Source organism: Myodes glareolus, chromosome 1 (assembly GCF_982192425.1).
Source record: "Myodes glareolus chromosome 1, mMyoGla1.1, whole genome shotgun sequence".
Lineage (NCBI taxonomy): Eukaryota > Metazoa > Chordata > Mammalia > Rodentia > Cricetidae > Myodes > Myodes glareolus.
In genome coordinates, this window is record NC_142026.1 from 20,533,465 (window position 1) to 20,560,544 (window position 27,080).

Here is a 27,080-nt window from a genome sequence, read left to right on the forward strand (position 1 = left end):
CAGAAGAGGCAGTGAGTCAGAGGATGGAGGAGGACACAAGCCAGTCTCTAGCCCGGCCGCTCACAGCCAGAGTTCCACTAACGCAAAAGTAACCGCTGGCAGCCCGATGCTCTGTGGTTTCTCTACCAAAATCCACAAGTGGCGCACACTCAAAAGCACTGCAAATCCAGCTTAATGAGACACAAGAAAAGTATTTGGACCACATACTTAATGCTTACCCAGAACACTACAGTCGTGTATACATGACATGGCCGTTGATAATGGTGATTCTGAATTGCTACTGATTAGAACTTACATCTGTCTGTCTAGGCACTTGCTGCTGCCGTTGCTTCTCCTTCTCCCTCTTCTTCTCCTCCCCCTCCTCCTCCTCTTCCTCCTCCTCCTCCTTCTTCATCGTCGTTGCCTTCATTGCTGTTGTCATCATCATTTTCTTTTGAGACAAGGCTTCATGCAGCCCAGGCTGGCCCTAAATTGATTATGTAACTAAAGATAGCCTTGAACTCCCGGTCACCTTGCATCCACCTCCCAAGTGCTGGGATTACAGTCACAGACCACCCGTCCCTTTTATTTGGTGCTAGGGACCAAACCCATGCTCAAGGTTAGACAAACGCTCTATCAGCTGAGTTACATCCTCAGCCCCCCCCCGGGGGGGGCTCTGCATTACTTAAAAGTCTCATATCCAGTATCTAACATCATTTTTATTCTTTGAGTTGAGAAAATAATTTTTTTTTTCGCTTTAACTTCAGGTGCAGAGGGATGGGGCAATAGGGTTTAATGTCAAGTGAAACAACCATTTAAAGTCTGTAACTCTGAATAGCCTACTCAGGGAAGCTACCTACATCATCCGTTTATTTCTAATGTGACTATCAATAAAATTGAGGGGCATTTGATATCCAAGTAAACTTTATTCTTCCAAAGAGCAAATCATTCCCAGTGATGGCTGTGTCTTCCCATGTGCAGGGCTTCCCATTTGCAGCTTGGAAAGGGCTTCTGAAGCCCCACAGGAAATACTCCCCCTAACCCACCAAACTCAACCTGCAAGCTGGTAAGCATGCAGTGGGACGGTGTGGACTTCACAAGCAGCTGCTGTTGGAGTACAAGACTTTCTGAGACTTCAGTGCGAGCCGTGTCCGGGCGCCTGCTGGACCTCTCGCTACATGGACTCGGCTCTCTCCACATCCCTGGGTCTCAGCTCTTGCGTGTGCCTAGCGGGCAACACTGACCTGGGATCTGATGATAATTTGGTCAAGAACTACACGGCGGTTGCCCAGGGTTCGTTCCAGTTAGGATTCAAAGGTACACTCAGAACAATCCCCTCCACTTCTGTTGAAAATGACAGAATTATCAGGAGTCTGTACACTAACCGAAGCTGTACTGGCCTGCTCCTTTTAAAACCTAAGTCTTTCTCCACTAACCTTACCACCACCGCTTCATCCAAGCACTGGAGGGGTTGTCCAAGCCTGGAGTAATTGTAGCATCAGCTAAAGAGGTTTAAAGGGGAAGAAACCCCTAGTCTCCGCAAAGCTCCGGGAGCAGGTATCCTGCTGTAGGCTTCAATGGGCAACATTTGCTATGAAATAGTAAGAATTTGCATAATTTGGGGGAAAGGCTGTTTTCAAAGCCATTCTCTCTTTCACCTGCTTAGGCCTCTACCGTGCATGGCTTTGGTTAAGTTTTGTTGATGGAGGCTCATGTTTAACCAACTGTTTTTAATTTACAAATTAAACTTGTCAGAAGTAGAAATCCTTCCTTGGAACTATTCCAATATGTCAAGAATTAATTCTAATGAAAACGGCATTGCCTAAATGCAGGATGGCCAGCCACTTATTTTATTTACACAAAGTCCTTCTCAGTTTCTTTGATAAAAGCAGCTAAATCTTTTTCCTCTTTCAAGTTTTGTCAGCACTTGATTCCTTTGTCCCTTGGCTATTTGCCTAGCTGTGGACAATAAGGAAGGGAGAATAGGAGCAGATTGTCAGAATGGCCCTCAATAAACCTAATTATGACATGTTGACTGCCCTCACCATGACACGGTCAGGGGACCCAGGCTTATTCAATTACCCTCGCCGGGTTTCTCTTTCAGACCTAAAGTTATCCTCTGACTGTTTGTATTTCTGAACAGTATTCATGTTCATTGTGAAAGAAAATCCCCTGGACTTGGAGGGGTTTTAAAGTTGATGCTGTTATTGTAGCTAATTTTTATTAACGGAATGATAACATGATAAAGAAATGGACCTTTGTTATGTAATAAGAACAAATCAGGGTGTGCTTAAAATTACACCTTTCTTTCCTTTCTCTCGAGCCAGCCGAGCAGGACATGGAAGCAGGATTAATAGACAAAATAATTTCTTCAACCTCCGCATCCTCTGCACGAGACGAAAGGCACACAACTGTTGGGTTATGGTTCTTTTTCATTTCGAACAGTAATAATAACCACATGACTGGAGTGTTGTGGGGAGGGGCTTTTCTTTCTTCTTTCTTTCCCTTTCTTTTTTCTTCCCTTCTTTTTTGCTTTTGTTTTATTTTTGTCCTTCTCTTTAACCACCAAGGGCATCCCTTGCCCGATTAACACCAGAGAACTTAAGTTCATCAGTACCTTGATGCCAACAGCTATTTCTTCAGCTGCTTGCGGTAGGCAGGGTGGATACTATGTAACTAACCCTCTGGCTGCTGGTTAGAGAAACCCTCCAAGCCTGCTTGCACAGACTGTCCAGTGACCGCTGCTTTGGAGGTGCCTGGCAAAACTGGCCTATGAAAAGCTGGGTGTCAAGTGAACAAAAGAACGTGGGGGCAGAAAATGAAGGCATGCCAAAATCAGCTCCCGATCCACCCGCACTTTTAAGGCAGCTCATTCTCATAAAATTAATATTCCTTCATAGTCAGAGGTGTGCAAAGCCTAGCAGAGACGGCTGGTGTGTGGTTCTAGCATTTTGGGCTAATTCCCTTTTCTTTCCTTATTTGTTCGTTTACTTGGGTGTCTCTTGAGAAACCTATTACCCTCTTCAGGTAGTTTAACACATCTTGGGACTACAGCGGAAGGAGAGCACAGCTTCAGTAAATCAAAGCAGGTGTTGGGATATCTTACAACTTTGCTGCTTGATTCATTTTCGCTCACTGAGCAGTCCCCATCACGCTAAGTTCAGAAGCCTAGCGAAACTGTTACTTGCCCTGCCAGTGAATTCAAAGTATTTATTTGGTTCCTGTGGAGAAGGCCTTTTAAATCTGATGTGGGATGTCTATTTCACAAAAAGGCTCATGAGACGAAAATAGACAGAGCCCCTTGGTGTGTGGAGAACGTTTAGAAGCAAGTGTTGGCCACCCTGGGTTCTGCTCTGCTGGTGTCGGGTTTTCTTCAGGTCTCTAATATTCAAAATGAGTTGTTGAACAAACTACGAATAACCTCAGTGAAGCAGATACAAATATAATATATCTCCCCACAAATATAATATATCTCCCCGAGCACATCATCCTTCTGTCTCACTTTCACATTTGCTGGCTTCTTTAGTGGGTAAAAAATTATATTTTCATTTATAATTGAGTATAAAAAATAACTTTCAAAGTGCATCTTCCCGATAAAGTAAAAAAAAAAAAAAAAAAGTGTGTCGTCAAAGTGCTCCCCCCAGGTGTTCGGATCGCCTTAGTCAGAATGTAACTCCTGTCTAAAGGGAGGGGGAAGAGGAGAAGAAGGAATGAAAGGAAAGGTCTGTTTTTGCTACTTTAGAGTGGAAACGTTATTAAAATATCCAAGATGTCTCAATATTTTAATTTGAAACATATGTATTTTTGCATTCCCTAAAATGTTTTAGTGTTTTTATATAGTTAAACAGAATAACAACTCTTCTTCGCAGCTCAACTAGCCCTTCCCTAAGAAAACACGGGCAAAAAAAAAAGAAAGAAAAATATTAAGTCAAGGAAATCAAATACTCAGATCAAGTATGGTGCGCCACCCCAGACTTGGCACAGCATTATGAACGCTGCCGTTTTAAAAGTTCTAGGTTATCTTGCTACTCAAACTATATTAAAAAAAAATTATGCCTGACTCACAAATGTAACCCCAAACAACCTGTTGGAAGCTGCTGCCTGTATCAGTGTAAGGCAGGGGCTTGCTTGTGAATCAGGAAAAAAGAGTTCAATACATTTGATTGTTTTGATTTGTATGGAGTTACTTTAAAAAAAAAAAAAGAGTCAAGCTTTGGCTAGAAGTGGCTAAGATCAGATTTCGTCTTTAATCTAAAGGTCGGGCACTGCCTTTCACTCTTATCAAATAAATTTTTTTAAATTTGCAATTCAGAGCTCAAAATTGCAATATATTTGATCTCAGTATGGGATAATCAGTAAGAAAAATAGAAATAAACTCTTTCATATGGCAAACGGTAGTGCTTATTATTCTGGTTGTACAAGGGTGTATTTTCTCCTCCTACTAGTCTCATTTTATAGCATTCGGCCTCGATTTCAAAAGATTAGTAAATACGGCAACATTCGCTTACATGTGTTTCCACAAACCTACTTAAGATAAAGAAATCTACGACAAAATTTGAACCAGAGATATTTGATACATTAAAACGTTTTGCATGTAAATATTAAAATTTCAGAACGCACCGTGTGTTGTTCATTTTATCACTCAGCCTCCACAGTGAAGGACTGAAATACATGAATGAATTTCTGCCCATTTTCAAAATATACAGCTTAGAGGTCCATATGTTGAATGTCAACTGTTGAAATAAATTTCCATAAAAACAAAACAGTAAAAAGGTAGAGGGGGAGGAAAACTTAATAAAATCTCCTCTTGATAGACCATGACATTGTGCCTTGTGTTGTCTTCAGTCCAAAAGGAAAAGGTCTTACATTCTTTCCAAGCTTCTAAAATGTTCACAGCAAGTCTCAAGAAAGAGAGAGAGAGAGAGAGAGAGAGAGAGAGAGAGAGAGAGAGAGAGAGACAGGGAGAGAGGGGGGAAAGAAAGAAGAATAGTTTCCAGATTTTAAGTGATTTCTTGTTTAATCTTTACAAAAAAAATTCTCAAATTGTTTTGTATAAAAAAAAACATTCATTGACCCAAACAAGATTTTCAAAGAATTTTTGGATGTATATTTGTATGTTACCTCAAGGCAAAATAAGAAAGAAAAAAATAGGAAAAAAAAAACAGAAAAAAATTTCCTTGGCCAATTCTATTTCTGACAACTGTTCAGTACCAGATGTGAGAAAGTTAGTCATTTACTTAACCTACACTTAAAACAGTGTGTGGAATCAGAGTAAGTGAAGTACAGCCTTGTCTAAGATTCTCCCTTTCTCCTTCCCTCCCTCTCTCCTTCCCTCTCTGCTTCCCTCCCTCCCTCTCTCCCTCTCTCCCTTTCTTGCTTTCAAGATCATTTCAAATGCTTATTCGGTCAGTGCTCAGACAGCTCTATTTTCCTGGAGACATGAAGAAATCACTACCATTCTACAGAAGGCAGTAACAGTTTTATATAAATGCAGAATTGTATGCAGCCTCAAAGGAACACCCCGTACTTTCCCAGCTTCTTCTATAAGCCAAAGCTTTGTCAGTAAGAACAAGAAAACATGCATTCCTTGTGTGGCTAAGGCAGGGTTGCCTGACCACCTGTAGGAGCGTACACAGATGTACCTTCTAGGTTTCTGGTCCTACCCACCACCCTCCAGTACCTAAAGCCATCCTGCCCCCACCCCAAAGACAAACCAGAATCTGCCCACTCTTGTCCTGAATGCTGGGACTCCTTGTGGCCCCACTGTTTCCTAGGGAAGCTGCCTGGGGCTACCAGAATTGCTGGTGGAGGGACACTGCCACAGCCACCACTGCCTGCCCAAGTTAAAAGTTTTGACTTTTACTTTGCCTTGTGTGCTCCAAAGGACAAGAGATTAAGGGCCAGAGAGTCACAGCCACAAGCTGGTCACAACATATCTCCAGAGACTTTCTAGAAGCATCTACATAGTGCTTCATGCCACCTTGACAACCGAGGGGACTAAGGTCCTGACAAAGTTCTGCCTACCTGCTCTTCTCCAGTGAGTGAAGCCTCTTCATCTACTTGGGAGGCGTCAGTCCCAGATATTTTTGAGGGGTTCTCTGTGAGTGCCAGCTATGCTACATAGTGGAAAGTCAGGTGGGGAAGCTGCCTGATTCACACTTTGCCCCCCTGAGTTAACAACACAAGACACGTGACAGAAAGGATCATAGGGGAAGTTCGAAGGTCCAAAGGACACATGGAGGGGACCAGAGCATCATAAATGAGGTTAATCTGTTCTCAACTGGGCCATGTTCCCATGCCACATACAGATGCTTGCCGACTCACCCCACCTCTGCTGGAGACAGAGGGCAGCAGATGCAGCATTTGAGACTCAGAGGTCTATCTTGAGAAGGATACTCATCAGGCCTTAGTTTTTGCATCATTTGCAGAACTCTAAGGAAATTAAGACCCGGTTGGACCCTTTCCGAGACGCAAAGCGGCTTACACAGATGCAGCTCCACAAGTTCATTGGCTCTGTGGAGAATCTACCTCTGGGGGCTGAGGATGCGGCTCAGTTGGTAGAGTGTTTGTCTAGCATGTATGATGTCTGGGGTTCAGTCCACAGCAACTCATAAACCAGGTTGTGAAGATCTGCAACCCCCACACTCTGGAAGTACAGGAGACTCAGGTTTTCATGATCATTCTTAGCTGCACAGCAAACTTGAGGCTAACCAAAGCTACATAAAACCGTGTCTCAAACAAACTAGCAACCAACAACAACAACAAACAGAAAGACCCACTTTTGACAAGCGTCCCTCCTAACAGAAGTGGAGGGCTTTTAGAGTCTTATAGCCACTGATGTAATTCACTATTCATATACTATCAATAGAATCTAAGTACCAACTCTAAGATCCAATAGGAGACTATGATAAATTTAATAGTACATAAATTAAAAATACACAAAATAAAGCCCAGTTGTTCAATTCAGAGCCTCTTGACTTATGCCCTTCGGAGTGATGAACTTCTGAGATTCTCAAGGTCGTGGCTCAGTTGATAAAATAAATGACTTCCTAGTATGCATGAAGCACTGGGTTCGGTCCATAACACCACTTAACCCAACATCTAGACTCTAGATTCTAGATGCACTGGGCATTGGAGCCCTCTCAGCTGCTGCATCCAAGAAGAACATCTCTCACATCTTAGAGTCCCCTGGAGGGGGCAGATGCTTTTCCTCAGACCTCTGGAAAATGGCCTGGAGCCATTGAAAGTGCGAGCGCTCAGATAGCTTTGGCTTCCTTTGTCTCAGCTTGGAGACAAGATGAACCCTATACATGCATTCCTGATCTGTGGTTCTGAACCAAAAAGAACCTGCATGCTCTTCTCTAGTTCGGCATTTGCCAAGGAACCTAAAACACCAAAACCAAGGCCCTTCCCTGCTGAAGAAGTGGGAGATGGAGCACGTGGGTAGAGAATTCTTTGAGGCCAACTTGGCTTCACCTCCTCTTGGATAGCTCAGGGGGACACTCTGCCTTCTGGTTCTCTCTGTCAACAAGGACTCTCCTGGCTGAACTGATCCTGTATGCACACATTCAAGACCGGATCTGCCGAGGGCTCATGGAAGGAGCAACAGAAGCCAGTTCCTTTCCTCTTGCAGGGCTTGTCTCCATGGACACCTGTAATCTCACCCTTCCTCCATACTAAATTGGCCAGTCCCAATATCCCTTTGCAAAATGGCAGTGCCCTTGACAGACGAAGCTGTTGAGTTTCTATATCAATAAGAGCAAGCTGTGTGGAAGTGTCTGTGTGTGTGGCAGGGCTTCACAGGAGGAGGCAGGTAGAAGTCAAGGAAGAGAGAGAAGGGAAGGGAGAAGCCCGGAAAATGACCACTCCCCCTATTCAAGGTCAGCCCACAAGCCGGTAGAGGAAAGAAGGCATTTTCAAATGTCTCTGGGGATGAGGTTAGAGGACAGGAAGATTCTCAAAACTGTCAGTGAGAAAACTAAGTTGTTATGGAGACATCATTTCCTATAAAGACCTGAGTGACAGTTCATTCCTTTTTCCTAAGGTTTCTCCAAGAGGATTTTCCACGTACATTGAAATGTCAGCGTGAAAGATAGGCATTGTCTTTCCTCCTAGTTTTAATGTGAGTTTTTACTTTTAGAAAATAGAAAGGATTCATTTGGGGGGGGAGAGTCATTAAACTGGGTGACAATCAATTATAGTAATTGAATAAAATAATGAAAACGATCCAACAAAGGTTCAGAAAATTCAGCCCTGTGTGTTATTTGTAACAAGGAAATGACTCCTCTCCTGCCTGAGCAAAGTATGATCCGGCTCTCCATTACAAACTATGCCTGGCTTAGGTGGGAGAAGGATAGGCGACAGGAGACCAGGAGACGCTGGGTAAGGGATAAAAACCTTCTCTGATGCATGTAAAAACTATATCCCCTGTATGATATCATTTTCTGTCATAAAACCGTACATGCTGATAGAGCACTCATAAACATAAAAAATAAATAAATCTTAAAAAACTACTTCACTGAACATTTATGGTACCTCCTACATCCCAAGTATCCACTGGTTTTGTCTTCAAGGATCCCCAAAAAAGATCAGCATAGACAAGGAGAAGACACGGAGAAGCCAACCTTCACTGAGTAACTCAAAACTGATGGCCAATAGGTGAGAGTTTGAGTTGCCATCCTGACCTTCTACTGGAGTAATGTCCACCATCTGACAGCAGATTTCCCAGCTCTGGGGCATCCCTCTAGTTAGTTCAGGCACACTGGAGTCTGCTTCTTTGGGATTTCTGACCTGACACTCTATCCCTAGTCATCCATTTGCCCTCTTCTCCCAGACAACACTCAGCAAGTATTCAGACTTTGGCAGGACCAGTGACCACAAGCAGACATTGGCTTCAAGTAAGAAACTATAGAAGTTGCTTTTCTGTCGCTTTGTAATAAACGTGTGTTGTGCACAGACGTGTGCCATGGAGTGTCCTGTCTGCACAAAACCGAGCAATCCACCACCCGGAAAGCATCCACACCAGATGAGCCCCCAAGTTCTATTTTGCCTTGGCAGATTACTAGTCTACCCCAGGCATTGTGAGGATCCAGCCATTTCATCGGCTCTCCTTCCTGGAATGGATTCCTGGGCTTTTTAAAAACAGTCCGACAGGATGTCAGAAGGCCCTAAATATTCCAAAATGGCAGTTTCCAGGCACTGAGATCTCACCTACATAGAAATCATGAAATGCACCCCCTCCCAAATGGATTCAGGAGTCCCTTGCTATTTTCAAGAATTTCAGGGAATGAGGTGTGGAGATGGCTTAGTGAGTAAGAACTCTTCTTTGTAAGCATGAGGACCTGAACTTGAATCCCCAGTTCCTATGTATGTTTTAAAAGTCAGACGTGGCTCTGTATGTCTATAACCCTAACACTGAGGGACAGAGACAGGCGAACCCTAAGAGCTCATTGACCTCCCTGAATGGGAAGCTTCTGGTTGAATGAGAGAATCTGACTCAAGGAAATAGGTAAAGCTAATAGAAGACACATATGTCATGCTCTGGCTTCCACGTGCATATGCATGGGAGCATGTACCAGAACATTTCCATATATGCAACATGTAAAACACAACATACACACACACACACACACACTGAAAGTGAAAGAATATTTCTCCCCAGAGCTGGAGAGATGGCTCAGTGCTTAAGAGCACTTGTTCTTGCAGAGACCATGGCTCCAGCTCCCGGCAACTACATGTTGGTTCACAGCCGCCCTCAACTCCAGCCCCAGATCATCAAGAGCACTTTTCTGGCCTCTGTAAGCATCAGGCAAATATGCAGTACACATACATGCATGCAGGCAGAGCACTCAGATACATAAAATAATAATAGAATCAAAGAAGGAGGTGGAGGAGGAGGAAAAAGAAGAAGAAGAAGAAGAAGAAGAAGAAGAAGAAGAAGAAGAAGAAGAAGAAGAAGAAGAAACAGAAGAAGAAACAGAAACAGAAGAAGAAGAACAAAAAGAAGAAGAAGAAGAAGAAGAAGAAGAAGAAGAAGAAGAAGAAGAAGAAGAAGAAGAAGAAGAAGAAGAAGAACAAGAAGAAGAAGAAGAAGAAGAAGAAGAAGAAGAAGAAGAAGAAGAAGAAGAAGAAGAAGAAGAAGAAGAAGAAGAAGAAGAAGAAACTCTTCCAAAAAGCATCTTGTCGGGGCTATGAACCTAGTCCCCCAGATACTGACTCTATTTGCCATCTCTCTCCCTACAAATAAAAACACTACGAGGCTATGCCATATATCCAGGGTTCCATTACTCTGTACATAGTAGCCCCTAAACAATTTACAATATTTGGTCTAAGTTTCCACTGAGAACAACCTCGCAGCAACATGAAAACATATCAGGATCTTCATTTGGGGATTAACCACTCCTAGACTTTCCCTCCTACCTAGGGAACCAGATACTCTTACAGGTAAGAATGAGATGCCACACTTTAAGGACCTGATTCAGTCCAAATTATACACGGGGCGGGAGAGGGGGAAAGGCTGCTTTTGATTGTTCCCAGCTCTCAGCAGCTGTTCTTAACACCAAGCCTGTTTACATTGCCTCAGTGACCACTTTAGATCTCACAGGCAAGGCAGAGGGAAAGCAGAAAAGGGAATCCAAGAAGCCAACAACACCTCTCTCAGCTTACAGAACACACACCTTCCCTTCTGCGCTGTCAGATGGTGTTGTTGAGCATCTTGAGATGGCAACGAGAATGGTCAAGAGACAAGTCTTGCTTTTCTTTTTCAGTTTTTGTTTTCACCAGCTAAGGCTTTTATGTTCAGAAGTCAGTTCTTAGCCCTTCATTTCTCCCACCACCGGATGGCCTGCTTCTAAGGAGTGGTGGCTTGAAATATCTGCTTCATACTATGTACCTGTGTACTCTTACCATTGATCTCCATCTCTGGAGCTTGGGAGTGGCTTGTCATTCTGGGATAGTTGGAGCACAGTTCTTTCTGGTTTAGTCCGGACTCTGTCTCCCAATTTAGGTAAGCTGGGTCTTAGCAACTGTGTTCCCAAGCATCAGATTTAAGGGGAAATAGGCCAAAATGTGTAGCAAGAGGTAAGGTATGTGGAAAAATATAACCAGTCTTTTGTGAAGTAGAAGGGAATGAATACAAAATCCCTTAAAACATGCAGCGTTGCAAGTCAGCCATTACCAGACACAGAAACCCTACATCAGCATGGCTCAGAGTCAGAATACAACAGGATATTCTATGACTTACTAGTTCGAACCCAGCTTGGGGGTACTTGGAAGATAATATCTCTTTTATAGCTTAATGATTAGAATAAGTGGCTTCTAAATTATACAAACTACCCATAATATCGCAAGCACAAAATAAAAGTAAGCTTTTTTGCCTACTTTTACATCAGGAGACTGTTTTGGATAGGCGTGAAATTAAATAAAAATTAAACCAAAAAAGAAATTTTAAAAGGAACCAGTAAGTAGATGGGGGAAAAAATTGGCTTAGAGTTAGAAGATGTTCCACTTGGAGAAACAATAGAACATTGGAGAAGATTCTAGAAGGCAGTCACTGTTAATGGAACAACTCTTAGCAGTGATTTCAACGCTCCCCCTCATAGACTGTGATAGAAGGAAGTGCCCTGTCTGCACACCACAGGGTCCCCCCCCACAAGGCAAACATGGCCCCAAACTTTCAGTTGCTCAGCTCCTCCACCATTTGCTCTCCATGCACAACCCAAATTCCAGCAAAGCTCTCAAAAATCACAAATGCCATCCCCTTTATTTTATAAATAAACTCACATCTGTGCCAAATGGTGCTGTTACATTCGAAACATTCTAAATGTAAAATAAGCCACCCTCTGCCATACAGCAGAATGCGATGTGGCTACACGAACAGCGTTGAAAAAGCCTTCCCCCAAGCCAAGAGGGATTGTTGAGAAATAATGTAGAATTTAAAATGAAAAAAACAAATGAGGAACGGTATAGCTGATATATAAGATTACCCTGTCTACAAGAGGTGAAAAGATTGTATACCTTCATACATACATGAGAGATAGGCTGGGGGCATAGGAGTTAATTGCATGCTTGTGTATAGTTTCCTAAAAAGCAAGGTACTGATCGATAACTAGAACACAGGAAAAGAAAACATGTTACCCTGCTTCCAATCATAGCTTTCGAGTTTTGGACAAATCAAGTGTTTTATCTACCCCAAAATAAATAGTTGAAATAAATAAAAAAAAATCAAAAACTACAGTTAACTGGGTGTCTATGTCATGTGAAGGGTTGGCTTGTTGAGGATGTGATCCTCAGTCTGCCCACGGAACTGAGAGCTGACTCCCAAAACCTAGAAGTCCCCTCACATCTGAAAGCCTTCAGGGGGTTAGGGGGCATCCAGAAGGAAAGTGGCAAGCACTCCAATAAGTTTTTATCAGTTTACTGGGGCCTGGCAGCCAAGGAGCAGAGACTGCCCGCTGTGCTGCCTAAGCCGTAACAGCTGCATAAACCGGCCATGCCCCAGCTTGACCTATCTCTGAGACAGGTCAGAGCTGCCCATGTGGGGATAAGAAAACAAGCGTCCCTGCAGCCAGGACCTGCACTGGCAAGCGGCTCAAGCCAGAGACAGGAGCAGGAGTTCTGTGTCCCCAGGGCCTCAGGAGCAAGTACTCGCTTCATTCATTCACAGTGCATGACGGTAAAACAGGACACACAAGGGCACACACACAGCCTCACCACCACTTTTGGGTGGGGTGGGGTTGAGTAGAAGGAAATCATATTAAAAGGTCATTGTAATTTTTCCTCCCGCTTAAGATGGCTACTTCAGAAGGTTTCCTCAACACGTCTAAGCTATAGTCCTAAGAAGAATCACGCACACAAAGGACGGAGAATGCATGTAATCCCACGCGCAGAACTGCAAGGATATTTAAGGATGGGCGGGCTGAAGACGGGGCATCCTGAGAAAGGGTGAGGAACTCGTTTCAGAGTTGCTGGAGCGAAAGTTGGAGATCAGTTTTCACAAGGTAGTGTGCTCATCGTTGACCCAGCAAAATAAACAAACAAACAAAAGTATGCAAACAGCAAGTTCATCTAATACAGAAAACCGATAGCTTGGGAAGGAAAAGGAGTGAAGACACGTCCTCTGACATTTGGTGAAAGTTTGAGAACTTTATCATTTTTCTTACCCATGAAATCAGTCAAGTTGGTCTATGAAATAACTGCTTGTAAACTCACACTTCTGACATGAGGGAAGTGGAGTGTGGCGTGTGTGTGTGTGTGTGTGTGTGTGTGTGTGTGTGTGTGTGTGTGTGTACTGTGTGTGTGAAGGCTGAGTGTGTTTGTTTGGTCTTCATTGTTGCTGCTAAGCCTTGAATTAAGCTTTTATCTGCCCTTGGGCAGAGCCCATCTGCCAGTCTGTAGGCTGGTCACTTTCTCAGCATGCTCAGAGTTTTGTGGCCCCTACTCCACCAGGACTGTGAGTTTTGGTAGGATGAATATAATTTGCACACAAGTATCTTCTCATCTTTAGTCTCACAGAACCCTGGAAATTAGTATTTACCTACTTCTTCTTAAAATTGCCAAAAATGGGGTTTAGGAAGTCACACCTGAACAGTGTGCTTGGTCACTGTTTCACAGTCTCATGGGTAAGGCAAGCACGGGCTATTTTTACTTTGGGCACTGTGTTCTTCTGGGGCACAAAAAGGTGTAGGAAAGTATTAAACCAGACAGGATAAACACACTCAATGTCCCAACAACCTTCAACCAGGAAACTGTTCAGTCTAGGCTTCTACTTTCTTTACAATAAAATAAATGACACCAATTAATTTTCTTTAGTTCAAATTTGGCTCAGCTATGAAAACTGAGAGACAAACACACCCTTTGGACACAATTTTTCTTAATGATAACAATACATTTGAATATTAAATTCCAGGATACATGTTTGAGACTCGAGGGAGATGCCCCAAATAAGAGAATGCATGTTGGCATGTTGATCCCTGGGTTCTGTCCCTAGCATCAGCGGAGTTAAATAAACAAACAAGCTCCATGTTTATTCCAGAGCTTTACCCTAAAAAATAAGAGGGATGTGGCATATCTATGTCACTCATAAAAAAAATCACAAAAGAAAAATGCTAACTTTCTACTAAAATGCCAGTGTGTGACTGCATCAACATTCAATATAAAAACAAAAATAAATGAAGTCAATTCTATGTTCTCATACAAACTGCAACATAATTAACTTTCTTTTCTTAGCTATTCTACCCTAATTTGCTTGTGGTGTCTATCCAATGGTATAAGACCAAGCAGATTTAATGCTGCAGTTCTTTCTAGAGAGTCATACTTATTGATTTTATTTTTTAAATATCGACATAAGTTTCCACAAATTTATACTTTTTGAATTTTACTATGATATTATGAATGGTGCACGCTGGAGACCCAGTTGTAAGCCCCCTCCCTCCACCTTGCTGGTCAGTGCTGAAGGGGTTCCCTTGCTCATTGTAAAGCATTTTAATCAACTATTTCTGAATGGAATCTGTTGGATTGGATCCAGAGCAAGAAGAATTGGCCCCTAGAATTGGGAATTGGTGTTAATATGCTATTATAGACACAACAAAACTAGACAGCTAAAAGTCCACAAGAAACTTTAGCCAGTAAACTACCAAGTGGGTCTAAGGACACAGACAGAGAGTAATTTGTTTTTTGACTGTCATGATTTCTAACTGCCGTAGAAAAGACCGTTTGTCAGTGCAGTAGATGGAGGATATAAAAATTCAGATGACTTGCATCAAGTCGCTTTGTCCCAAAGGGGACGTGTGTTCCTTGCTTCTGCTTTACTTACAAATCTGCAGCAGAACTGTAAACGCTGGGAAACTATTTTGCTATTTGCCTGGTAAACTGATTTGCCTTCTCAACATTTTCCCTTTTGGGAGAAAAGTGTAACAAATCAAATTCTAAATTTTGCACAGATGCTCCTTATTGCAAATACAGTTTCTTCTTTTGTAAAAAGAGAAGGGGGCATTCGCATAGCAGAAGCGATCTGTCCCTTTTTACCAGGAACAACAGGAAAGCAGGAAATCGAAGGGAAGAACCCATCAACCTGTGTGATTGTCTTCAGCCCCATCTTCACGTCTCCCTTCACCAAGGGCAACTTTCTAACGCAGTGGCTCTCTGTGGGTCATGACCCTTTCGGGGTGGAACAACCTTCTCATAGGGGTCCCGTATCAGGTCTCCTGCATATTAGATGTTTACGTTATAATTCATAACAGCAGCAGAAATTACAGTTATGAAGTAGTGACAAAAAAAATTTTGTGGTTGGGGGCCATCACCTTATAAAGAACTACATGAAAGGGTCAAGGGTCGTAGCATTAGGAAGGTTGAGAAGCACAACTGTAGGGCATGAGAAAGCCGTAGGAAAACACCACGTTCAGCTTGGTGTTCATCTGCAGGGAGAACGGCAAAGTCCAAGTTCCCTTTCGCTTTCTCTCTCTTCGTGTGACACGCAGCAAAGTTTGTGACATTTTGAATTTTGCTGCAGGATTTTAAATAAAGCAGAATGTAGGAGAGTTCCTCCTTTGAGGCCATAATTCCCCGGACAGACGCTATCATTCTGAGCTTATCAAACTGGCCTTGGGACGAAGATCTGGCCCAACTTAGTACTGGAATCTACTGTCTCCCTGGCACTGTTTGAGCACACATTCAAGAGGAGAAAGCTGCTTTAACTCTGTGTGTGCATAAAAATATATGTACATGTAAAATATGCAACAAAAGATAAAATAATGCTGTACCTGACCCAGTTAAGGCATATGCACATATTCAAGCAGACTCTAACTTACAGCCTAATCTACTTTGGGCATAGTATATTGTAATGGTTGATTAGTGTTATGTTATACTAGTAGGTATTTGAACACAGATGAATCATCAATGAGATCATTAATTATGAGTTAATACAAGGGATTATTGCATGACATTTTTAGAAATACTTATAAGAAAAATACAGTCAGCAATGGCTTAATTCAGCATGTCAATATATACTTTGTTCAAGAATGAAAAAGGAAAAGTAAATAATAAAAATATAAACCCTTATAAAAATTATTATTTAGAATCAAAATGCACACTGCAAGGGCGCTCACAAAGTTCCATACAGTGGCACACACATGATGCACAGGGAACTATCCCAAGCCTGACTCTGGCATAAATAGGGGAACCTCAGAGTAATTTGTTGGAATTTGCAAACCAAGCACAGAAATGGTATATTTCCAAAGGAGCCCTTGAAAGATTTTTTTTTGCCGTCATAAAGAAAGGAAAAACCAATACAAATATAGTAAATTCTTAAACAAACAAAAACCTAATAGTTGACCTAAAAATCAGCAACTGCAGAAGCCATGATGGGATTCAGGTGTTTTTCCCAGCAGTCGCCATCTGGGAACGCACTAAGATCTGCACTGTTACCTCCAACTCTGAGGCCTCTAGAACAGTTTGCAGGATAACACACCTTTGCAACACGCCGGGGCCAGCTTCATTCTCGGCCACCAGCTTGTAAATAAACCCTGATGGCACACATTGTGCACACAAACACATATCTACTCCTCTGTTACAGGGATTTAAAAACAAACACCAAATTATGGAAACGCCACCTATAGAGAGATGTGGCCACTCTACCGCACAGTCTTCTGTGTAATTTATGCTCCGTCTAATTTGACATAAAAATCTGATATCTTTTCCGCATAACATTCCAGCCTGGGAGCCAATTATAGTGACAAATTCAGATTTAGAAAATTTGCCATAACAGACAGTTGCGCCCCCCCAGCCCCCCCCTCCGCCCTTCCCCGCCCGGGTCCAAAGAGAGAACCAACTTGATAAAAATCACTATCTCAGCCTCAGTTCTGAACATAAACTCGCCACAGGATAATTGAAAAAACACCCCATGAGCCGTCTCTCTGAGATGACAACACAGAACTGGTTTCAGTTCCTATTCCTTGAAGGGGAATTTGGTCAGTTTCTCCTTAGAGATTTCAGAGGGAAAGGGGGATTTTTTTTTCCAAGACAGATAAATTGAAATGATCCTGCTTTGATCTGTGTGGTTAAGAAGCCCTCACAAAAGTAGGTGGCCACCGAGGGACTGAGCTCCTGGCCTTTTAATGGATGACAATGGTATCAACAACCGGCTACTTAATCAATATTTGGCCAGAGCTGCAGAAAACGCTCCTTTCAGATTTTAATTCCCGGTTGTAAAACACCCCGAGAGCAGCCAATGAGATAAGGCACCAAGCTGACTGCTTAATTGCCGTTTAGTGGCTAGTGAGTTACGTGGTCGGTTCTTGTTCTTAATAGTTCCTTAATCTTCATTTACTGGAGCGAATGAATAAGTTACCTGTCATAGGGTCCCACTGAACTGCAACATTCTGGGTCCCAGGCCAGGCAACTCATCACTGCTGCCCACTTATTTCTGCATAACTTGAACGTTTAATCTCGCAATTAGGAAGGGTTTTTGCTTGGCCCTCAGAATATTCATGGATCTGGAAACCACGCGGGTTTGGTGCAACGCTCCTGCGCACTTGATTGATTCCTGTATATTCCACTTGCCTGAACCGAGGCACACTTTCTGGTTCCGCATCACCGCCTGGGTGGGTTTTATGGCTCAGCCCTCGGGACTCTTAAATGATCCTTCAGTAATTATTACGCACTGGAAGCCCCTACCTCCTGTTCCGGTGCTATCAACAATCACATCAAACCCCAAAATAAACATATGATTTCAAGCATTAATTAGAAAATCTGCATGTTTTCAATAAAGCTACAGAGTAAGCATACAGAAGTTACCCCAGTCAAACAAGAGGAGAAAGAAAGAGGCAAGGGACAGAAACCTCCTCCCCAACCTCTTCATTGTCCTGTCTAGAGAATGTCACTGCAGTGTGGTGGCCTACTATCTCCGCCAATGCTCCCCCCCCCCCTTTAAATGGGACGTTTTCTTTGAGTAGAATCGCAAAACTTTAAAATTCATCTCCAAGTCCAAATACGATGTTGAAGGCAAACTCCTGTCCTGGAGAGTGGACTTGAAAACGGTCCGGAAGCGATCAGTAATAAAAGATCTGGGTCCAGAAATCTATGATCCTACACCCCATTATTTTAATATGTGGGACGGCTCAGCCTGCGCCTCCACACCACACCAAGCCGACACCAGCAATTCCCTTCCCCACCGACACGGAAGAAGCAAATGCCTTTCCTCTTCACAGCGGGACCCCCTCCATTCGAAAGAGCTTTTCAAACAATCCACTGCAAACGAAATATCCCAAGAACTTTACCCCCCCCCTCCTTTTTTTGGTCTTTAGAGACACACATTTTTAATCTGACGTCATTTGTCATTAATTTTAGAAAAGAGCATGAGCTTATACACAAAAAGGGCCAGGGAAAACTTTTGACACTTGTATTTTCTGAAAATCAAAAAAAGCCCCTTTTTCTCCACAAATTGAAGAAATGTGAAGAGAATACAGGCTCCCAGCGATCCTGTGTCCGAATTCTCTCAGTTTCATCCCTGCAATTGTTGCAAACCTCCCACGCTTATTTGAGATTTTATTTTTAAAGGGGGGGGGAGTCCGGTGAAAGTGTGTCTCCAGTCCCAATCAAAACATCAATTTGGCAATCTGGCCTCTTTCGCCTTGCGCTCCCGCACGGCCACTTCAAAGACGCGGCAACAAGTCCGTAATTGTAACGTTACATCTAAATATTTAAGCGGAAAGTCTTCCCGTCGCGTGTCCATCTACAGTCCCCGTCTGTCCGGTAATTCCATTACCGCACAAAGCAAAAATGTTGCCCAAAACTCACAAACAGGAAAAGCGTCACCCTGCTGAGAGAAAGGGAGGGGGTTGGGAGGAGGAGGAAGAGGAGGAAGAGGCAGAGGGAGGAGGAAAAAGAAGGAGGGGAGGAGGTGGAGAAGGAGAGGATGATGAAGGAGCACTTTCTATCGATTAGTCACCGCTTTTGTGTTAAGGGCTTTCTTTAAAATAAGAAAAAAATGGGGGAGGTTGCAGAAATTTCACTAATGTGAGCCTCAGGCTAGGGAGGGAAAAAAAAGAGGAGAAGAAGGGGGAGGCGGGCTGTGTCTAGATGAAAGTGAGAGGGACATAAAGGAGGCAATTGAGTCGGCTGCAGCCCGGCGAGCTAAGCTGCGGGCCGGCCGGAGCGTGGGGAGGGGCGGCGCGGCGCTTTGGCGCAGGGCGCAGCAGCGGGGGCCCCGGCTATTGTGGCGGCGCCCGCGGGCCCGCTCGACTGCGCCGGGGGAGGAACAGAGGCGCCCATTGAGCTCCCGCAGCCCGGGGTGCCTGAGTTAGGACTCCGCAAGTCCGGCTGCGCCTGCTCCGTCCGCACTGCTGGCCAGGGACAGGGTGGAAGGTCCCCGGCCGCTCGTTGCTCTTCTTTCACCAGAGTATTGGTGCAGGGAGGATGGTCTCAGCAGGAGTGCAGAGAGCCTAGGGTTCCCTTGGAGCGCAGGGCTAGACGCACCCGCTGTATTTGGTGAACAACTCTTGGATTGGACAAGGGAGAAGAAAAATTGGACAAGACAAAAGGGACCGTTTAGGAAAAAGGACAAGATCTTGGGGGGTGGGGTGGCTCTGACCTCTGTCTGGGTGCCTTTTTGCCTGCATCCAAGCGTCTGCCAAGCAGACCCCAGGCCAAATTTGTGTCCAGGAAAGTCAGTCTCAGTAGCAGGTACAAGGCCCATCTGGCAAGAGCACACAGTTAGCAGTGGTGGGGACTCCCGAAAGCCCCTCCTCCGCCAGCCTTTCCCTCCCCTTTGCCAGGCCTCAGAGAGTCCTTTCTCAACTTCCATTCTATTTTACAAGTGGGACCGCCGGAGACTTTTGACGCCCAAACAACAGAGCGGAATATTTGAGGTTTCTAGACTTCAAACTGCATCTCCCTCCATCCTCTCTCTGGGCCCCCTTGCCCTGCAGGGTTCATCCGGAAAGGAAGCTGGAGGCACTGAAGGGACCCAGGCTGCGCCTTCCTTGACAACCCCAAATTAAATTAGACTTCAGCCTCTGAGGTGTGTGTGTGTGTGTGTGTGTGTGTGTGTGTGTGTGTGTGTGTGTGTTTCAAGCACTCAGCCCCCAGTGGGGGAACACTCTGATTTTTAAAAATGGTAGCAATTGCCCTTGAATGGCAGCCGGCCCAGTGAGGCGACCCAAAAGACTCGAAACATTTTGTAGGTGAAATGGCCACTTTTTCCACGCTGGAGAGTCCATAAAACTTCCTGGCTCAGCAGCTACTGGGGCTCATTGAATAATTCATCCCTCATTGCAAGCCCATAATGTCTATTCTGGGCCCTTTGTGGGGCTGTTTTCTCTTCTTTTCTCCTTGAATTATAAAAAGGCTGCCTTCCTTTGTTCACATCAAGCTGCTCGGTGCTGGAGCTTTGTCTGGGCCAAGCTAAAGTGTGAGTTTCAATGGACTCTCCAGGCTTTGTCTCCCAAGTTCATCTCCAAGTGTAGATTGTGTAGAGAAGGCCTTCTTTGTAAACGCTGGAAAAGTTGTACAAATGTTTGACCAGCTCATTTGGGACGTTTTGTCTCCTGGGCCTCGGTTGTTGCGGCTGCAAGGGAGCGGCTGCTCTGCCTGGCTGCCACTTCGAGCTCGGAGCAACAAGTAGCAAAGCCATGGATCCTGGCAAGGCCTCCCCCACAGCTACACTAAAATAGAGCCTCTCTTCTAGCCTCTGCTTTAAGAGCCCATTGGGCCTGGGAGAAGTCTGGGTCCTCAGCCCTCGGCCCTCTTTCACCCTAGCACCCCTAGACTGCAACTAGGGCTGGAATAAAAACCGGAGATGACCAGAAATGCATTTATCCAGGCTGACACAGGGTTCACAGGAGCCCTATTGTAAACACAGAAGTAACAGCATGCCCATCTCCCTGCTCAACTTTCTTCCATTCCGGATGCCTTTTATTGGTTATATGTGTGCCCTAAAACATCTGTATATTAGAAGTCAGGCACTTGGTTGCTAACATCCAACTCTAAATATCGAGGGTGCCTTTGTATCGGTTTGTAAGACTGCTTTTCTGGAAGGTCAGCAGTTGTCCCAAGGCTACAATGAAGATTGAAAAAAAAAAAAGATACAGCAATCTGTCTGCTAGAGCCATCTTCCAGCTCATCCTGGAAAGCTCTGGTAGAAAAGAGTTCTTCCTTTCTGTAAACCTTTATTTTCGAAGATGACTCCAAGCAGGTAATAGTGAAACAGCCTGTAATTCTCTATGCCCCGGAGGGAGATTTTTCTTTTGGTGCTGACAGGCCACAACCAACATGGAGTGGGTGGTCTGTACCCCTGGGGGACAGAGGGTGATAACACCAGGGAGGCTCAAGAACACAGATCCCTTTGACCCAGATTCCTATAATGCTATAACGTGGGCACCGTCTGTTGCCAGACACATACAGGTTACATATCCCTCATCCTACTTGAAAATAAATGAACCATAGCCAGTTTATGTACACACATGCACGAACACACACATGTATAAGGCAGCAGGGGTGGGGCATCTTTGGGTTCCCACTGCCCAGAAGAGTCATGTTCTCATTAATTCTCACCCACGCGCACAGTATTTTCCAGAGTGTAAAATCTACTTCAAGTTCCGAAGACTTAATTAACAACCCCCATATTCTCCACCCATATATTTTCAGAGCAGCTTAGTTTTCATCTAGAAAGCGTCCACCTGCAAAGCATTTCAGACTTCTCGACTCCAAGGAACTGGAAATGGTGGAGAATAAAACTCACAATAGCTTAGAGTTAATATTACTGGAGGTGGCACGTGCTGAGCATGTATGAGGTACCGGATTCGAGATCCAGGAAAATAAAATAAAAATTAGAATAGAGAAGATGCTTGTTTAATACCAAGTACCTCGCTGGTCTTTCACGTGAATGTCCTTCCCAAGAGCAGTAGCTGTGACCGAGGCCGGAGGTGGGCTCTGAGATGAGCCACGGCCGATTTGCGGTTGCGCAGACCCAGAAGTCTTAGAACCAAGCGCTTGCTAGTTGGAGCTCACGGCCCAGTGGGGCCCCTTACCTCGCTCGCTCAGGATGCCGTCGATGCTGTGCTTAGTCTTTTTCTCGCTTTCCTCGGCTTCCTTCCTGTCTAGATCCACCTCCTCCTCTTCTCCTTTTCCAAATTTGCTCCTCAGGATCCGGCTGATGGAACTCACTGGGATAAGAGGAGGAAGGGAGCATACAAGTTTGAGAGACGTAGGGAAGAATCCCAAAGAAGAGACCTCAAAGGCCCTGCCCAGGCGCTCAGCCCTTCTCCTGGGCAGGGATCATCATTGCTGTGTCCTGCCTCTGGTGGCATCCGAGTATTTCTGCATTCTCTCCGGTCTTAAAAAAACCCCTCACACTTTCGTGGAGTTTTAATTGCTTAGACTGGAACTGGAAACCAGAAACCTCGCAGCACCTCCGATTTAGAACCGAGAAATGTTACCTCTGTCCCTCTCCGAGAAGAGGTGAGCTACTTGCCTCTGAACACCCTAAGAGGCTCCCCACCAGCTCACCCTTCACCGTGACCCTCCCCACACTGGGTCCCAAAGTCCTGGTAAGAAGAACCACTGAGGGCCTGCCGCCTGCAAATCAACTTGTTTTCAGAATAGAAAGGGTTTAAATTTCAACTGCAGAATATTTCCCTATTGTAAAAATCAAAAGAAAACGCACTCTCTACGATTTATTTTTTCCAGATTCCAGTCTGGTAAACAAATCCATGCTCTGAAATATATCGTTCTCACAGAGGGAAAAAGGGAGTTCCCTTTTAATTAAAAACAAACTCTTCCCGCGCGGAGGCCCAGCGCTGGCCCTTCTCTTCCCCCCCCCCCCCCCACCTCTCCCAAGCTGCCAGGATGCTGGACCGACTCTGGAACTCCTGGGGAAATCGCGTCTGAACGAATTTTCACCCTCTTTACTGCCCCAGCCAACTCTCCACCGGTGTGGCTTGGATCTCCCTTCAGTAGAGGTTACCAAAACATTGGTTTCTCTTTAGAAGGGAACATCAATACTCATAATCATTTGGCCTGTGCCCCGCATTTCGGCATTTCCGTCCCAGCCTCCTTAGTAGAAGAAATCCGTTTGCGGGAAACCTCAGGTCACCCCCCCCCCAAGCCGCCACTCTGGGGACCAGCAGTTCACCCAATACTCTATAAAACATCAAGAATGTCTGGCTTGTAAATATTTCTGGGCAGTCTTCTAATAGCCGCGATAGATAACTGGGGCGATTTTATGGCTGGTGTGTCCCACTGGAGTATGAGACTGACGGTCGCGCCTCCGGGAAAAGTTAATGGACCCAGTACCTGAGGGTACAGTGTTCCGATCACAGACAGCGTCCTTGAGCAGTTTGTCTCGAATTTCCCAGCTGAACATGCCCGGGTTTTCTCTTTTGTATTCCTCAATTTTCTTCTCCACGTCAGGCGTTGTCACCTGCTTTAAGAGATAGGCGGGTGGTTCGTTGGTACCCAGTATTGTGAGCCCGATGGGATGCCCCCACCTCAGGGTCTGTTGGATGCCCCTTCATGCATTCTCTGGGAATGTCCCTCTGCTTAGCCAAATGACTTCAATTCAGTTTAGAAAGAAGCAGACAGGAAATTATCCCATTCGGGACAGCCTGGAGACCCTCCACCTGCCCAAAGACGCAAGAGCAACCAGATTAAATTAAGAAAAAAAAAGTAAGATTGGAGGTAGGGGCTGTAGAGTCTGATCACCAGAAACTGCAGGGAATCCACATAAAAACGAAACTAAAAGGAGAATGCTGGAAAGAGCCACAGAAAAATCAAATTACGTCAGTTCCGAAGAGGTCAGAGCTGAGCTAAGAAAAGAATAGAATGAGATTTCAAAGACCATGTATTTAGGTTGTGTTATTGTTGTTGTTGCTTTTAATTAAACAAACATAGATAACCTGAAAGAATGACTCTTTCACCCACTCAAATAAAACTGTCTCCTCAGATTCTCAGGTTAAGTGAGAAAAATGGGGAGAGAGAGGAACTGTGTTTTGGGAGCCTTCAGTGTCCACCTGATTTTACTCCCCACCTCTGACAACTAGAAAATCATACTGGCTTCTCTGCATAACCCAAAAAGAAGGCAGGTCCTTCTCCTCCCACTCTCTAGCCTGCAGGACTTTCTTGCTTATTTATATATATATATATATATATATATATATATATATATATATATCACATAATTTAAGGATCTCACAAAACTACTTTTCAAAAATGGAGTCAAGGGGCTTATTATTAAAAAAAAAAAAAAAGAATAGCCCTGACTTCTGACTTCGTGAAAACAATTCGCCCGGAGGTTGGGGGGGGCGGTGCGGTCCAAAGCTGGGAAAGAAACTGTTCAAGAACCAAATTGGAATGTTTAGCTTCATTCTAGGATGCTGTCATTATTGGGGGCTGGGAAGACTGTTGGGGAAAATCGGCAATGGTTGGGCTTGCTTTAGGTGTTTATTAAAATAATTTGCTGAGGTTTTCAAGGTTCCTAGGCATCAAAAACTAATGTTGCGTCCCTTTGCCAAAAATGCAAGCCTTTCTCCAGTGTTCCAGGACCACCTCAACCATAACAACTGAGTTCTACACACACAAAAACGCGTCTTCCTAGATATGAGGTATAACTCCCTTGAAAAGTCCCTTACTCCCAGCTAGACAGTGCCTCCTCCCCACCCGCTGGACCATGCGCCCCGCATCCACGAAACTAGGCCCCAGACTCACCTTGGGCTTGCTGCCTCCAATGGCACCAGGACGGATGGAGCCTGTCTCCTGGTACCTGCACAGGATCTTAGAGACACAACCGTGGGACACGCGCAGCTGGCGAGAGATGACGCAAGGCCGAATGCCATGGTGGGCCATCTCCACGATCTTGTGGCGGATGTGGTTGGGCAGAGGCCTGCCGTTGATAAATACTCCTCCGAGCTGGTTGACCCGGCCCTGGCCAAGGGGGGTGGACACTGGAAAGAGAATGCAAAAGAGAGACCAGGCAAAAGTCATTTAGAAGAATAGAAGGAACGCAGCAGAAAGAAACTAATTCTGCAACCTTCCGGTCAGCCCTCCTGTGTCAGTCAAACACCAGCTACCAGGCTTTCGACTCCCAGTCCGGGACCCTTACGGTTATGATTGTTCAAATAATTACGCACTGCAGGGGCATAAAATCTTTCGGAAATTGAGTAATTGCCGCAAGATAACTTGCTGCAGAAGAAACTGTATTTTCTCTTTTTGGGAGAAAGGGGGTAGTGCACGTCGGAGGGAGAACCAGGGCTGGCGCCTAGACTATCTTGCAATAACTGCAACAGAATCCGGCCGGGTCTGGAGCAAGCAGACAGCTTTTAGTGTTTCCGAATCAGGGAGTAGTGGGCAAGGGTGCAGAAAGGAGACGCAGGTGACAGCATGTATCACCTGTTACGCCTCAGAAAGGAAACCCGCGGTGAGCCTTGCTGTGGTCCCCACAGCCGAGGTTACTGCTCTACGGTCTGCTCTGGACCGAGGTCTAAGAACTGTGCCTTTACAGCCCAAATTGTTTGGTAAGGTTCGGGTTTGCAGTAATGTCTACCTCCCCAAGCAAATCAAATGGCATTTCTAAACATATTAGGAAACTTCGAGATGCCTCTTGAGTTGAATGGAATTTACTAATCAATAATAAAACTTCCAGTTATGACGGACCCCTTGATTTTCCACAGCAGGAAAATTCTTGCCGAACTAGCAGGAATTTTTCAAAAGTGGACGCAGCCGGGACACTTTCCTAGCTACTTTGTGCGAACAGACTGAGAATTTGCTTCCGCTGCTGCGAAGCTTGTCCACCTTTCTCACCGCAGCAACTCCAAAACAACAGAGCAAAGAGGAGCAGGCAGGAATAGGCCAGGCAAGTTCCGAAGGTTTGTAGAGAGTGTGATGTGTTGTTTGCAGCCAGAAAGTGAAATGCGGCTTCTCTCCCCTCCACGAGAACCCCTCCCCAGTATTGCTTCTTAGAATGGGTAGTAAAGAGGAAGAGGCTCTCGGGAACACACGACTAAAGGCCCGGGAGACCTGGAATGGGGTGAGGCAGCCAATCCCAGGCCCCGGGATCCGGATGGGCTGAGGCCCTAACATACCTTCCAGCGGGAAGCCGCTGCGTGGGTAATTCTGCCCCGGGCCGGGCCGCATCATCCTGGGCACAGCGCCGGCCAGCGTGGTCATCCTGGGGGCAGCTTCACTCGCAAATTATATCCAGGTGAAGGCGAGACGGAAAAGCGAGCGCAATGAGGCGGGTGACCCTCGGGAACTCTCCAGATCGCGGAGAGCTCCTCCCCAAAAAGAAGACTGGAGAGGAGAGAGAGGCGGGGCGCGGGGAAGGGGGGCTGCTAGCTCCTAGTCCACCCGCTCTAGAGGAGTCCCTAGAATGAAAGATCCTAAGCCCAAGGCGAACAAGTTTGGTGCGAGTCTGGCAGATAGGCCCCTCAACTGGGGCCACTGGCAAGGGTGCTCAAGGCGCCACGAAGATGGGGGCGGGAGGGTGGTGACGAGGCGGGAGCACGGCCCGAGTCTCCTCCCGTCGTGACACCGAGTGCACGGATCCGGACTAGGGAGCATTTATTAGTTCTTTCGCCCAAAGCTTGGTCAGGAGCCCTGAGCTGCGATTGGCCGATGAGGAGACCGTCCCGGGTGGCGAAGACTCGCGCTGATTGGGCGACAGAGGCTACTTTCTCTTCCCAGCCCTGACGGTGCCCAGGCCTCCACCGACCCGAAGGGGGACCAGCTCTGTGCCCCTTTCCCCGAGAGAAAAGGGTAGACAGGTTGAAATTGGAAGAGGCAGCCTGGGTGATGAGAGCGGCTGGGGCTGGTGAAGGGCTCGCCGTGTGTCTGTCACTCCACGTGTTTGTCTCTCTGATCTCTTTGGTTTTCCATTCCTGTCTCTCTGTTAAGTCTTTCTGTGTCTCTCTCGGAGAGGCTTGCTCTTTCTGTCTCCTATTTTCTCTGTCTGTCTCTACTTTTCACCTTTGGCTTTCTCTTCGGGCTGACTAACATGGGGCTAGGGGCGGAGTAGCTCGGAAGAGGGCTTAAGGAGTCCCGATTGGGTTTAGTGTTCCTTTCTCTGGTCTGCCTTGTGCCGGGGCTCGCTATGGGAGCCTCCCAGAGTGGCTCCC

At 45.3% G+C, this 27,080-nt stretch overlaps 1 protein-coding gene across 1 annotated transcript in view; it reads right to left on the reverse strand.

Annotated features, from left to right (window-relative positions):
• Pax3 (paired box 3) overlaps window positions 1-26,454 on the reverse strand; it is a 96,227-nt gene extending 69,773 nt beyond the window's left edge. Inside the window, exons 1-4 of the mRNA XM_048459193.3 lie at window positions 26,049-26,454; window positions 24,676-24,911; window positions 23,266-23,395; window positions 22,002-22,136 (exon numbers count right to left, since the gene is read on the reverse strand). Of these exons, the coding sequence (XP_048315150.1) occupies window positions 22,002-22,136; window positions 23,266-23,395; window positions 24,676-24,911; window positions 26,049-26,133 (586 nt within the window). The 5' untranslated portion in view covers window positions 26,134-26,454. The remainder of the gene's footprint in view (window positions 1-22,001; window positions 22,137-23,265; window positions 23,396-24,675; window positions 24,912-26,048) is intronic.
• Window positions 26,455-27,080: the final 626 nt, after the last annotated feature.